The sequence below is a fragment of the Acyrthosiphon pisum genome, chromosome X, assembly GCF_005508785.2.
Source record: "Acyrthosiphon pisum isolate AL4f chromosome X, pea_aphid_22Mar2018_4r6ur, whole genome shotgun sequence".
Classification (NCBI taxonomy): domain Eukaryota; kingdom Metazoa; phylum Arthropoda; class Insecta; order Hemiptera; family Aphididae; genus Acyrthosiphon; species Acyrthosiphon pisum.
The window spans coordinates 17,766,524-17,781,999 of NC_042493.1; the positions used below are offsets into that span (position 1 = coordinate 17,766,524).

Here is a 15,476-nt window from a genome sequence, read left to right on the forward strand (position 1 = left end):
ATAAAACTACAAACCTCTACAGATTGGGTATGATTAAGTGTAGTTTTTCTACAGCCCATTACTGGTACTGCTCCAGATTTCAATCGTAGTCGTTTCAGACATATCTTATTAATAAATAATATAAACAATTCATTAGTTTCCAATTTAGACAGGTTTTAATCTTTGTAATAAACACTTACAGTATATTTACTATGACCTTCGCCTGAACTCCATGTACCAATTAAATCTGCTTCTTTAAAATGACTAGAGCAAATACGATCCCATTTTTTGTAAATGATTCCTAGTGCTTCTTCCTATTTTTTTTTCTTGGTCATCTTTTGGAATGCCAAATGTGTTTTTAGAAATTGTATGCGGTTCTCGTACGCAATAATGAGGCATTTTAAATTATGATTTTTATTTTTATCAAAATCTCAAACAATATAACGATGAATTAGCTCTCATCAGTCAGCATAATAGACAAATAACATTGATAATTATAATTTATAATATGTTATAACTTATAGTGAACACGGGTTATAAAATATAAATTATAAATTATAATGTACAATGCACATCAAAATCACGGCTATAGATGCCATCTAAAAAATAGAGGGAATTTCAAAACCAATGTTCTTCATGTAGTTACTGCTGTTATTCACTGGAAGCGCTAACAGTTATTAGAAATCCAGGAGAACTATACTCGCCCGCATTAGATACATGGTTTTGATGGCCCGTCCCGCAACCATAGTATCTATAGCCGTGATCAATGGCACAGATAATAAATCTTTATTATCTATACATTGCCCGAATACAGGTGTGGCCAACTATCAGAGAGGGAATTATTTTTTTTATATTAAATTGGATAACATTTAAATATTTGTCGGCTAAAATTCTGTTTGCTGTAATATTTGTCAGCTAAAATACTGTCGGCGCAAATAATTGTCGGCTAAAATACGGTTCGGCTCAAGTTATTGTCGACTAAAATACGGTCTGCCGTAATATTTTTCGGCTAAAATTCTGTTGGCTATAATATTTGTCGGCTTAAATATTGCCGGTTGTAATATTTGTCGGCTAAAATACTGTCAGCTGAAATATTTGTCGGCTAAAATATTGTCGGCTAAAATATAGCCCTCCATCCAGCTTTCCATCCCTCTCGGTCTGCTGCTCGTGCCTTCCAATCACTTTCTCCTACTAGTTCTTCCACGTCCTTCTTGACTACATCCTACCATCTCATTTTTGGTCTTCCTATGGGTCTTTTTCCTGTACGGTTCTTTTCCAGGACAACGAATTAATGGGTTTTGGTTTCTCCAGGCGTGTTCTGCCCATTATAGTCTCTTATTTCTTATTGTTTCAACGATGTTTGGTTTTTGGTACAGTAATTCTAATTCCTCGTTTTTCCTTATCCTCCATTCACTAGTTACACTGTCCTTTACAGGTCCGAAAATCCTTCTCAGAATTTTTCTTTCAAAGGAGATGAACCTATTCTCTTCAGTTTTCCGAATTGCATAAGTCTCTGCTCCATATGTAACCACTGATCTTATCAAGGCAGTGTATAATTGTTTCTTTAAGTTTCTTCACAGGGATCGATCTCTTGACATTTTTGCTAATCCGAAAAAACATTTGTTTCCAGTCTGTATGCTCGCTTCTATTTCCTTTAATGTATTATTATTTTCTGTTAGTATCGTCCCCAGATACTTAAACTGCTCTACTCTTCCAAAATGTTATATTGATCTATACTTAGGGAGGGGCTTAATCTTGCGTTGTTCTGCCTCCTTACAACAGTGGCGGTCCTAGCATTAAATTTTTGAGGAGGCAACAATATTGTACCCTTCTAGACATGTTAGCGCAAATCCCACAGTTCTCAAAACTCATTTATTTTGTTTAAAAATCTGTCAGAAGATTTTTATTTTTACTATTTCTTATAATTAAAGTACCTTACCTTAAAGTAAGTTACGATTTGGTATTACTATTTTCTGTCATATAATATTATAATATACAATATACTATATATCTAAAATTTAAACAAAACTGAGACACATAAACCTATAAAGTGTCTAGTGGTTAGGTTAGGCTGAGAGTAGTTCAATAGTAAAATTTCAAAAAATAAATTCAAATAAAAAAATGTATTAATCTAAATAACAAAAAAAAATTGTTTCTAATTTAACTAGTGTCTTTCTAGTAAAAATCACAAACAAATTGAAGTAACATAAATAAAAGTATAGTCATAAAAACATATTTGAATAAAATATAAATAATAAACATTATAACAGTTTTTAGTTTATGAATTGACTAGTGTCTTTCTAGTAACAAAATAATCTTAAGAAAAATAAAATTATACTGACATAAATAACTAAGAGTATAAAAACAAATAACAATATTATGCTTTATATATTAATTCAATATTTCTATCTTTTTTACTGGCATATATATTAATAATTTCTTCATAAAATGGTTCATTTTCTTTGAGCTGTTGGATTAATAATTTTTCAATGGATATTGTAGACAAAGAACTTAAACGCTGTTGAGATTTACTGTTTCTTAAATAAGTCTTAATAAGTTTCAGACAAGAAAAACTTTTTTTGACAGAAACACTAGTAGTTGGAATGGTTAAAATTAATGAAAATAACTTATATACTTCAGGCTTAACATCCTTTAAACCATCTTTTTCAAAAATCTTGATCATATCATAAATGTGTGGTAGGTTATGATAATTTACGTTATTATACAAAACTTCTAGTTCTACTTTTAATTTGTCCACATTATGAAAAATATTAGAATAGGTTTTAATAAGATTATTTAAAGCACAGGTGGGGAATATACCATAATAATCTTTAAATTTTGAAACATCAGCTAATTGTAAGAATATTAATCTATCAGTATCATTAAATCTAACACTTTAACTGCATTAAAATATTATCTATAATTTCATAAAATAAAATTCTATAACTTGATTCCATATTGTCATTGTTTCTAGAAGGTTTGGGTAATTTAGTTAAAGCAACTGCATTATTATATATTTTTAAAAAGTTATCTGTAATTAAAAATATATCACTAAAAATGTGTGCTAAAAATGCAAATTCAAAAGATTTAAGATTTTTTTAAATGTCCAACTGATCCGCAAATAGAATCAGCTGATGATGCGTTTACCTATAATACTGTCAGCTACATTAGTACGGGATGTTGAATTATGAAAAAAAGCAGATATTCCAGTTAAATTGGCAAAAAATATGCGACATATCTTATTACTATTACATCCATGTTGCAAAACTAAATTTAATTTATGTGCAAAACAATGAGTAAATAATGCATTTGGTGCAATTTCTTTTATTCGAGCTTGTAAACCATTTAAAAGCCCAGCCATCACACTAGCACCATCATAGCACTGACCAACCAACTTTTTTTCAATACTAAACTCTAGAAAAAGGGAAGTGATTAAATTAAATAATCCTTCAGAAGTATGGTCTTCGCTGACATCATAAAAACCAAAAAAACGTTCAACCAACTCGGACTTATTAGTTATGTATCTTAAAATTACAGAACATTGTGTTTTCTGAGTTATGTCTGTAGTATCATCAATTTGTACAGAATAAAACATGCACTGTTTAATTTCATCGGGGTCGATGAAAGCCCACCTTGTCGTGGTGACCCCGCCCGAACTTAGTTACTTAGTTACTAAGTCGCTAAGAGGCTTTCAGACCGTATGGAACCGGCCAACTCCATACCTACAACTCGGCATAACTGCAACCGCCATACAAGCCCAATGGCGGCCAGAGGGAACAGGGCTAACAGAGGGCGATCCCCTCAAAAAACCCAATATGAATACACACTCGAACAATGTTGATGATACTGGTACAGAGGACTCGGAAACCTCAGGCCCGGCAGGTGTGGGTGAGCTCGCCACACAGGTCGATATCAAAAGCTCTGGAAATGCAAGCTGGAAAACGGACCCGGAAAAATTTGAGATAACGGACTCGGAAATATCGGAAATACACACCCAATTACTTTGGATTAGGGACTTTTTTAATGATGATATCTATTGGCCAAAAATTCATACCAAGGTAACAGATGAAAATCGTGGCAAAATGATCAAAGAGTTGGATAACATCGACTCCAAGTTGAAATCACTTGAAAAATATGAAAAAAGTGTCAAAAGTAGCGACTTAGAACACATAAAGTGCACTATACATAATGCAATACTAGACCTTGACCAGATGGCGGTCGAAGGGCTAATCAATAAAAATAGAACTACATACGATCGATCACAGGACATCAAGCTCTCTCTTGAAAAAGCCCAGATCAGCTTAGTTGAAAGCATGTACAGTCATCTGTCCGAAGACGAGCAGATGAGAATCCTACGTAGTCCTACACAAAACCCAAGCTCACCAAAACTCACCTATACACGACTAGATAGCCATAGCTCGGTCGTGTCGATTACCAATGAGGTATTAAACAGGCAGGATAACCTAGACCCCGAACAAGGTCCGTCTACCACATACAAGAGACACGCACCTGAGACAGAACAGGATAAAACAGAGTCACAGAAAAGGACCAAAATACAGGAACAGTCCGAGGAAGAACAAGTTGGTGATCTCAATCACCTAGTTCACTCGGAACTCGAGTACCTGAGATCCATGATTGATAACGACAGTCTTGCTAGGCGCATCACAGTTTCCATGCGTAAGGAACTGACTGGATCCTACAACCGCATCTATTCTGTTGTAAGGGACATGACATACCAGTATGCAAAGCTGGAAGGTGCATATGAAACAATGTTAAAAAAGAGCAAAGAACAGTCAACCGTACCAAAAAGGCCGCAAGAAACTGCAATAACAGTAGATGAAGGCTCTTATGCAGATGTACTTCAACGTACAACACCGAACGTTGAACATAGAGTCAGTGTTCATGATGGAAGATTAGGAAAGAAGTCCTCCAAAAAACAAAAAGGCGAAGGGTCAAAGCCAAAAATCACACCGGCACAAAAACCTGCACAGTTACGCAGAGAAGTCCGTGACTCTGAAAAAACAGAGACCACAACAGAAGGTGCCTTCCATGTAGTTGGAAATAAAAACAAAAAAGCACGCAGAGCTAAGACGACTATTGACCTCACCACAGTAAGCAAAACACCGGCCTCGCCGAGATTTGCCTTAAAAGACTCAGCAATAACCGTGGAGTACCCAAAACTATGGGAAAGCTTTTGGGTTGTTTTAAGAGGCAAAATGAAAAACCCCCGATTGGTGGTTCACAGAAGTCGAACAAAAGGTCCGACAATACTGGTACCAGACAACCAGGACACACTAGACGTCCTCAGAGGGATTAATCTGGTATCGGAAATTATTCCAAGAAGGCCACGTTTGACTCTGAAGGGACTTGACAGCAGCCTCACAGATGCTGAAGAAATAAAAGAACTCATAGAGTGTAACCCAGAGCTAGGACTGTCAGAGATTGACGAACGAGACATCAAAGTGGTCTACCACTCTGGACCCAAGTCAAACATTGTAAATGACCTCGTCCTCGAGGTGAGTCCCGAAATTCTACGACGAATCGAAGGAAAAAAGGCATACATTGGAGGCATACGCAGCACCTTGAATCTGAACCATTCGGTCTCACAGTGCTTTAAGTGCCAAAAATATGGACACACGGCAAAAAACTGTCGAGAAGAAGAATCAACATGTCGGAATTGTGCCGAAAGACATGACAGCCGTTCATGTCAAAACAAAGATAAAGTAAAATGCTGCAATTGTAAAGGCACGCACAAAGCATCAAGTGACAGCTGTCCCACCAAGGCAGCCGCTCTAAAGCATCTTGCAAAGCGGACCGACTTCGGCAAGCCGCTACTAACAGGACCCACTGAAGAAGAACAGTTATGACTGACCTGAAGATAATTCAGGTCAATCTTAACAAACAAGCGATCGCCTCTGAACAGCTGAGGGACATTTGTTTGGAAGACCGAGTAGATATAATACTCGTCCAAGACCCACTCATAATAAATGGAATAGCTTCTGGCTTCGAGGGCTGTCGACAGATCCTATCTGATGATAACCCCGAAGCTGCCATTATTATTATAAACAACAAAGTCAAAGCCATTAAAATAGGACAATTTACTACTCGCTATGTTGCGGTCGCCAGAATTGGGATCGGCCTCTGCAAGGACGACGTGGTAATAGTGTCCGCATACTTCAGGTACAACAAGCCCACGACAACATTCACTGACCTATTAACTAACATCAGTATAGCAAGCAAACGGCTACTAATTGGTGCCGACTGCAATGGCCACTCTATAAGATGGCATAACAATGACACCAATAATAGGGGAAAGATAGTAGAAGAGCTGATTGATGACCAGGAACTCTGCATCATAAACAGCCCTCAGGTACTAAAGACTTATAAAAGATATGGAATGGGCGAGTCGAACATTGATATTACACTTACAAGTACAGCAATCTATAGTTTAATAAGTGACTGGTCCGTTACTGACCGGACCGACAATGATCATCGAACGCTGGAATTTACACTCAGACTTAAAAAATCGAAAACAGAAAAACTTGGCACGAGATTCAATACCGAAAAAGCAGACTGGGATAAATTCAGACTAGTGCTCCTGGGTCTAAAGTCTCAAATAAAAGGCGACTCTATTGATGAAACTGCAAGTAACCTGACTAAGGTAATTGTACAAGCTGCGAAGCTCTCTATGCCCATGCGTGGTGGAGCGAAAGCCAGTCTAACCACACCTTCGTGGTGGACAGAGGACCTCACTGAATCAAAAAAGTCGTTACAAAAGGCAAGGCGGGATGGTCTCCCTGTAACAGACAAACAGGCTTATCATCACCAAAGAAATTCACACCTTCATAAAATTAGACTTGCCAAGATGAGCTCATGGCGAGAATTTAGTGCGGACATGAACACGAATCGTTGGGGCAAATCCTTTCGATGGGCAAAGAGTGGCTCACGCAAGAACCCCATGCCCACTACGGTTAAGACCAGTGCCGGTACATACACCACCGGTCTGAAAGACACGATAGACACATTTCTTGAGGCTTATCTGCCTGAGGACCAGAATCCACAAACACTCACGCTTGACAACTATCAGGATGAAGACATACCTGTTGACAGTACAACTATACATGAGGTGAAGGAGGCAATATGGAAAATGAAGCCAAATAAGGCACCGGGGCTCGATGGCATCACGGCCAAGATGCTTCGGGTTGCATGGCAAGTCATTTCAGATTCTTTAACGAACCTATATGAGAATTGTCTCAAGACCGCTAAATTCCCTGACTGTTGGAAGACCGCCAACCTGGTGATCGTTCCAAAGGGCAAGGGAAAAGACCCACTTTTAACGGGGTCATACAGATCCATCAGCCTGTTACCGACCCTCGGTAAAGCGTTAGAATCCTTGATCACCACAAGACTAGTGAAAGAAACCAGCTTGAACGAAATAGGCCATTAACACGGATACGTCACAGGAAGATCCACAGAGATGGCCGTAAAGGCACTATATGACTGGACGGATCAATGTACTAACAGGATAGTGATCGATGCGTTCCTAGATATAAAAGGCGCCTTTGACTATGTCAGATGGACGCCGATTTTCGAACAGCTTAAAATCCTCAAGATAAGCAACAGAACGCTTGCATTGCTTAAAAGCTATCTCACAAACAGATGGGCAACGCTCACTTCAGATAATGAGACCAGAACCAGGCAAATGACACGCGGTTGCCCCCAAGGGTCGAGACTAGGACCGACCCTCTGGAAGGTGGCGATGTCAGACGCATTTAAGACCATGGACTCTCACTCGCATATGATTGCATACGCGGATGACATAGCTCTCGCAGTCGGGGGTGCAAGACTAGAAACGATAAGGAAAAGGCTAATGCAATGTTTTGACAGTCTTAAAGACTGGTCCAACAAGTTCGGCCTGAAATTCTCTACGGCAAAAAGCCAAGTCATGACAATAAAAGGTGGGGTCAAGCCCACATACACAGTGCCATTTGGGTCAAATGAGGACGCCACTGCAATTGAAGCGTCCAAAACAGTGAAATACCTCGGAGTTATCATAGACTCGAGAAGAGCATTCAGGGATCATGTAGAAAGTATCTCAGAAAAGAATACGGAAATGTTCAAACGACTACGCTTCATGACGTCAGCCAATTGGGGAGTTGAGCAGAGTACGTCATTGGTAATATATAAAGCAGTCTTCCTGCCAAGAATCACTTATGCCGCCTCTATTTGGCAGAAAGCACTAGAGCTGAAATGCTCCATAAAAACGCTTGGCAGCATCCAACGACAGGCAATACGTGCCATAACAGGCGCATATAGGACCACGTCTACAGCGGCCCTACAAGTCATATCAGGACAACTACCACTAGACTTAGAGGTGAAACGCTTCGTACTCCGAAGATCCCTGAAGACAAGTGACATATCGTATCAAGAATACGAACAGAACCTTAAAGAGTTGCTTGAGGTCTGGCAAGAAAGATGGTCAACACAGGATAAGGGTGAGTGGACCTTCCGACTTATTCCGAATGTAAGAATCTGATACGGACTGCCACTCATAATGGATCATTACACGAGCCAAATGCTCACTGGTCACGGGGACTTCCAAGGGAAGCTCTACTCGTTCAAGAAAGCGCCAGCTCCAGGATGCGCTTGTGGGAACGGCAGCGAGACAGTCATGCATGTCCTCCTCACATGCCCAAGAACTAACACACAAAGAGAAAATCTAAAGAGCAAACTACAAGAGGATTCAACTCCATGGCCACCATACGACGGAAATATCCTCAAAAGCAAAAAGACATACGAGGCCTTCCGCGCTTTTGCTCGGGAAAGTCTCAAGCAGCGTACGGATCGGTGAGCCCGCGATCTGGGCGGTATAAGAACAAGTTAATAAGAAACAGAACGGATAGGTAGGACCTACTATGGTCAGGACGCCGCCTCACCAGGAGGTGAATGGCACAGACTCAGGGTTGCCCGGGTGAGCGCGCAAGGTGTAAGCGGCACAAGCGGCGGGCTCCGCTCGAGCGCGTCCTGATCGGGGCGCGCTCACGCGTCAGGGACGTGGAGATACGGCCCCGTTGCTGGGGCCGTCCAGAATTCAGCAACAGTACTCCCTGCTTGTCGTAAAAGGCGACTAAAAGGGAACTGGCCAGCCGGGGCCGGCGTCAGGGACGCGGACACACCGAAACCTTCGGGGACTAGGGTGTCGGAAGTTCTGACTGCGACCTCGTGAAGAGCGAGTCGATCACTTCGGTGATGCCTCCGGGAGGCGTGGTATAGGCTGCCGAGCCTCTAACTCGGGGGGTCGCGGCCACCACGCCGGCGGCGGCTGCCGCTGGTGAGGGCCCACCGTGAGCCTGAGGTACACGGCCCAAATCCCGGTAGGATCACAGCAGAGGCGCTACCGCCGACGAAGCTCGGTCCCACCATCCAACCATTGATGTGCTGACCCATCGGGAGCGAGAATGGTACTTCGGGATGTGGGGGAGCCCCGCGGCGCTGAGGGGATTGGCGTCGTGCCCTCACACGCTGGTCGCGTATCGGCCACGGTTGGTACGCGGTCAGCGGCGGATTGGTTTCGGTGTGGCTGTTAGCGGGAGCTAACTATGTGGTAAAAGACCAAGCTCGGTCTAGGGGAAGGCTGCCAAGTGAGACTACTCCTTAGCGCTCACCCAGCATACCGGTGGGGCTATATGCACCGGAGGTTGCCCGTAACCAAAAACGGGAAGCAATGAGGATAGCTTGCGACCCGACCAGGGTGGCGACAGGCACGTGCAAGCCTTAGCCGACGGTACGGACGCACTCTCTCCCGACTTCGGTGGGAACGGGTGTGCGCTCGATGCTCGTGGTCCTTAGACGTCGCTGGCGGTGGGTAAAACCATCGTACGTCGACCGTGAACCTCCACGGCTCTCGACTAGCGCACAGCGCTAATGTGAGGTCCGTGGTTGTAGCCGCAAGGCGCCAAACCCGGGAGTCCTCGTGTTTAATTTCATTTTTAATGTGATCAACTAAATATTCTGCTATACATGAAATTATTTCATTTTGTATGATTTTTGATGTACCTGTAAATTTTTTTTTTTTTTTTTTTTTTATTGTTACAGCATCAACATCATGGTTATTAGCTTACAATAATTAGATTATATAGTTATACATAGGGGGTTTTTACAATGATTATTAAAGTGAAAAGGGGGGAAAAAGAATGATAAATAAATATAAACAAAAATAAAAAAATAGAGTTAAATTAAGTTGTACATTTCAATTTTTTTTAAAAATGTGATGATTTTTTGTATGTCAGCATAGGGTCCTATGGCTTCATATAGATTGTCTGGTATTTCGCATTCTTTTATGGCTTCCATGAATATTTGGCAGTGGATGATGATGTGTACCTGTAAATTTATTCTGCAATGATTTGTAATGATTTTTTACTTCTAATGAGCATCTACTAAAATGTAATTCAACTAACTCTTTAAAATTGCCTTTATTTATAGAATTAGAACTTTCATCATGCCCCCGAAAAGCCAACTCTTGTTTAGCCAAAAATAATACTAAATCAATTATGTGTTCCATGCATAACCTATTTAATCTTACATTTTCATTGTAACGTAATTTAAATAATTTTCCAGATTCACTTATTATGTCTATAACACAAGTAGTATTTTTTTCTAAATTTTTTAGATTTAAATAATTGTGCACATGGTCTTTGGAACTTTCGTGTCTCAGAATACTTCTGGATAGATTTTTAAAATCAGCGTATCCTAATGTAATCCATACAGAATTTGACTGACTTAATAAAATGCATGGCCAACAGAATAATATCTGTAAATAAAAACTTCCACACACCCAAGGATGCTTAGTATACACACTTGGATTGAAGGACCTACAAAACACTTTTGAACCATTTTTGTCTGCGGACAAATATGTCAGAGCAGGAATTTACCTTCCTTAAGCAAATAATTTTTGTCATATGTACTCCAACGTCTGTAAGGATGTTCTAATAGCAATACAACCGGGTCGTAAATTGGATTCATAATAAAATATTAAAAAACAACTTACTTTACTAAAATAACGAACTAACAAAGAAAACTGATCACTCTAATAGTACTTTATTCGGCGCTAACAGTACCTATCACACAGAAAATAAAATAATACAATTTAAATTTTAAATCATAGTATGAACTATGTCAACTAATCAACATAATATTATATTATTGTTATTATACCATTTCTATTGATAATAATTAATAACTTATTAGTGATAACGTGCAAGAAAGTAGTGATTAACCATAGAGTAACTATAATAAATATTCAACAATATTATTATGAACTAAAGATTAATTAGTTGTACAATATGCTGAATGCCTAAACTCTATTTGTTCCCAAACCGTTAATCGTCAACCACTGAGGCGCTGCAAGTCACAGCCTGTGAGTTGTGACGTTTGCCAACGGAGGCTACGGTTATGTGCAGTCTCCACAGAGAATCGCGCATGCGCTATTCCCATATTTTATATACGTCTGTGTGTGTACATTTGTGTAAACATGTAACGTATCGATAACGGCGACGGCAATTGCCTCCTGAGAAAGTAGGTGGCCGCCGCCGACACGGGACGCATGGAAGGGCAGCCGTACTATGTAGTAATAAAGTATATCAGTATAATATTAATATTATATTCGCATATTGCGGCATTGCGCACGGGCGTCGGGCACCGGCCAGTCTCTTATGGTCTTGTTTAAAGACAGAGACCGGGCATGGTAGTATGGTACACTCCGTAGTCCCTTCAATACATAATTTAAATATATTATATTTTATTTATTTACCTTTTATAATAGTGTCTATATTTGAAAATATAAACACACAATATTTTAGAATTTAAATAATATTAACCATGTATTTTCTCTTGTTATCAAGGGAGGCACTGCCTCCCTTGCCTCCCCGGGAAAACCGCCACTGCCTTACAACCATATATTTTGTCTTCTCTTCATTGATAAGTAAACCTATTTTTGCTGACGACTTTTCTAGCCGTCTGAATAGCGACTTAAATTCATTTTGCGTTCAGTAGTTTATTTTTATAGTCATTTCAAGTTCAAATTTGGACGAAATTACATATTAAAAAACTATTTTAGGTATTTTTTAGTGATTGTATAATATTATTCGTGGGTACTTGAAACTTCTAAAGTATAGTATTTGTGAGGATATAGGTTTTTTTACGTCCATATAAACCACCCACGATGTAAGGGGAACACTTACATCGTGACCTGCAAGTCGCACCGCGTGTTGGCCCGAAGGCCAAGTCGGTGGAACTTGCAGGCTTTAGTACACGCAGTGGGAAATGAATTCCAAAGATTTATTTAAAGGGGGGAAAAACAAAAAAAATAATACTAATAAAATAATAAGATAAAGTATAAGGTAATCATGTGGTTATATTTTACATGATTATAAGCGAATAAAATATATAAAGAGGATTTTGGCAATTATACAAGTGAAATATAATAGTAAGTGGCTCTCGCTCACAGCAATACAATAAAAGTATAATATTTTGGGCACATAATGTTTATGTATAATATTCATTTTTTGGCACATAGCAATTATAGGGAAACACATAGGGATAATGATATTATGGAAATTATGGGGAATCCAGCGACGATTTGTTGATCGAATTGATTTATATGTCTGACATCCTTTTGTGATACATCGTATAGTGCTGATCTCTAGAATTTCACCCGTAGCCAATCTTTTTTCCTCATGTACATCTTCGTTTCACCATGACATTTATGGCATAAATTAGTTTCGTTATTTTGTGGTAATAATTTATTCTTTTGTAAAAATTCTAATGCTGTTTTTCCAGAAGAAATAATCGCATAAAATTCGACTGCCAACATTTTAAAGTTTTAAACATGCGATATCGGATTAACGACAGAATAGGTAGGTACTGACAAATGACAATATTGTCGATAATGTTAGAATTACAAAATATCTATTGGTAAAACCAGTAAATATAATATAATATAACTATAAAGATAAGCAAGCATAGATTGTCTATACTTATAATATAGATAATCGTCTTGGTAGGTGTTGTCGCTATTCACAACAATGTTATCGTGATAACGTCGGGTACGCGCACGCCGCACCAGACGACATTGCCGCCGGGTGGTCGCGCAATCCGTTTGTCGTCACGTGACAGCATTATATCACGTCGGAATTTCTCCGTGAATCGTGATAACATAAACATCTTTTTGATATCGCGTTGTTATTCAAAAACCACGTTCGTTAAAGACGTGTGTATGCGTTTTTTCATCTTTTTCTATATATATTGTTCGAGTTCGCGTATTATTCGCCGTCGACACCTATATATATATTGTTCGAGTTCGCGTATTATTCGCCGTCGACACCTATATATATATCGTTCGAGTTCGCGCATTATTCGCCGTCGACACATATATATATTGTTCGAGTTCGCGTATTATTCGCCGTCGACAATAAAATTGTAATTACATATTATATACGAGTGTGAGTTCACTTCACCGTCGTACGCGGTTTTCGTTAATTCGCCGTCGTGCAAGTACCTACTTACCTGCCGACCGAGTTGTCGACGGTCGCGACGACATATTTCGCCGACGCAAGATATTCCTCTTGTACGGTCATATTAATGCGCGTCCCCGTCGCCATCGTAAGACTAACCGTCCAATCAACACGAGTGTGCGTGTGTTTCTTCTGTCGTCCACACATCCGTAATCTGCTCTGTTGGAAGGACAGCCAATACCAGGAATCAGGTCAGATCGTTAATTATATAATTCTTCCATGAGTTTCAATAACTTATTAATTTTAATTAATTGTGAGTCCGATGTCGGGATTTTTAGTATACCAAATTAATTGTCTCCCCTCCTCCCCTTATTAGTAATTAAGGTATTTTATTGTTTGCCGAACAGGCATTTACTTATTACAAATACAGTCCACTTTTTTAATTTCAACCAAAATTGCCGTTGTAAAGTCTTTCCGCCCTCACTCAAGTACTAGGCAATCATCCTACACCTTTCTGCGTATCATAGGATTTGCCTGTGCGTCTACAGTAGGTCACACACTAGACCCAGTATTACAGGTAGATCACATACTAAATTCGATTTTCAACTGCATATCTTATAAATGAAACGTTTCCAAACACACATTGCATACAATATTGTTTCTTGCACATGGTAGGTCATAATAGGACTACCATTAAGTATAGATAGTCTATACCAGGGGTCACCAACTGGCGGACCGCGGTCCGGATACGGACCTCGAGCACTTTTTTTACGGACCGCGCGCGTGTTTTCATTTTACATTGATTAAATTCATATGCGTCATACCGGCGAGGGAAACGCGCCATCGTCGGAGTGGCGCGTATGAAACGGGCCTTATCCACGGAATAGTTTTTATCTAGTTTAAATCCGATAATAAATAATAAGATAAGATCATAACATCGAACGTCTGTCTACGTAGAACGCGTGTATAGTTTGCAGTAATCCGTATGCGCCGCGACGCGACAGACGAGTTTCGAGTATAGATAGTGTTCATAAGTTCAAACCGTTTATTGCACTGTGTGTGTTGACGTTCTGTTCGTGTTCGATTATTAGTTTTTCTTGTACAAATTTTGAATATGGAAAGAAAAAAAAGAAAAGTAGAAGCTGAAAATCGACAGTTTCACGCAGAATGGACTGATTTATATTGCTTTACATTACCTAACCGTGTTGGAGCTTTACCTGTTTGTTTGATTTGTCAACAAACAGTAGCCATCATCAAAAGTTCAAATCTGAAAAGACATTATGAGACTAAACACAAATCGTTTAGTGAAAAGTACCAGGTAGGAAGTAATCTTCGTAAATCCAAAATTGAGAGTTTATATTTATCTTATTCAACATCGACTCAAATTATTGACAAGGCAATGAGTGAACAAGAAAAATGTACAGAGGCTTCTATGCGTATTTCATGGATACTTGCTAAACACATGAAACCGTTTACCGATGCTGATATAATCAAAGAATGTATGATTGAAGCTGGAAATGCGTTATTTGATAGTAAAAATGATATTATGGAGACTATTCGTAATATTCCGTTATCTACGTCTTCAAATACTCGAAATACAGAACTATTAGCAAAGGAGAATCATTCTAATTTAATACAATCTTTATCGGCCACGGGTTATTATGCTTTAGCTATGGATGAATCGTGTGATAAGACTGATACAGCTCAGTTGTGTATTTTTGTACGATATTTCGACAATACCAGTGAACAGTTTGTTGAAGAAATATTAACTATTTTACCACTTTTAGGGACCACTTGTGGTGAAGACATATTATATAAAGCTGTTATAGAATATTTCGAAAAATATAAATTAGATATGAAAAAACTTATTTCATTAACAACAGACGGCGCGCCATCGATGATTGGAAATAAAAAAGGTTTGTTCAGAGACTAATTAAAATCCGAAATGCAATAACAGATATATCTTATCACTGCATTATCCATCAA

At 39.1% G+C, this 15,476-nt stretch overlaps 2 protein-coding genes across 2 annotated transcripts; one reads left to right on the forward strand and one right to left on the reverse strand.

Annotated features, from left to right (window-relative positions):
• Positions 1–3,106: 3,106 nt before the first annotated feature.
• LOC103308010 (zinc finger MYM-type protein 1-like) lies at positions 3,107–3,574 on the reverse strand. Its single transcript, XM_008180596.1, has one exon. The coding sequence runs from the start codon at positions 3,572–3,574 to the stop codon at positions 3,107–3,109; it is 468 nt and encodes a 155-aa protein (XP_008178818.1).
• Positions 3,575–14,604: 11,030 nt separating this feature from the next.
• LOC103308011 (general transcription factor II-I repeat domain-containing protein 2A-like) lies at positions 14,605–15,423 on the forward strand. The gene has a single exon (XM_008180597.1). It carries the CDS (start codon positions 14,605–14,607, stop codon positions 15,421–15,423), a length of 819 nt encoding a protein of 272 aa, XP_008178819.1.
• Positions 15,424–15,476: the final 53 nt, after the last annotated feature.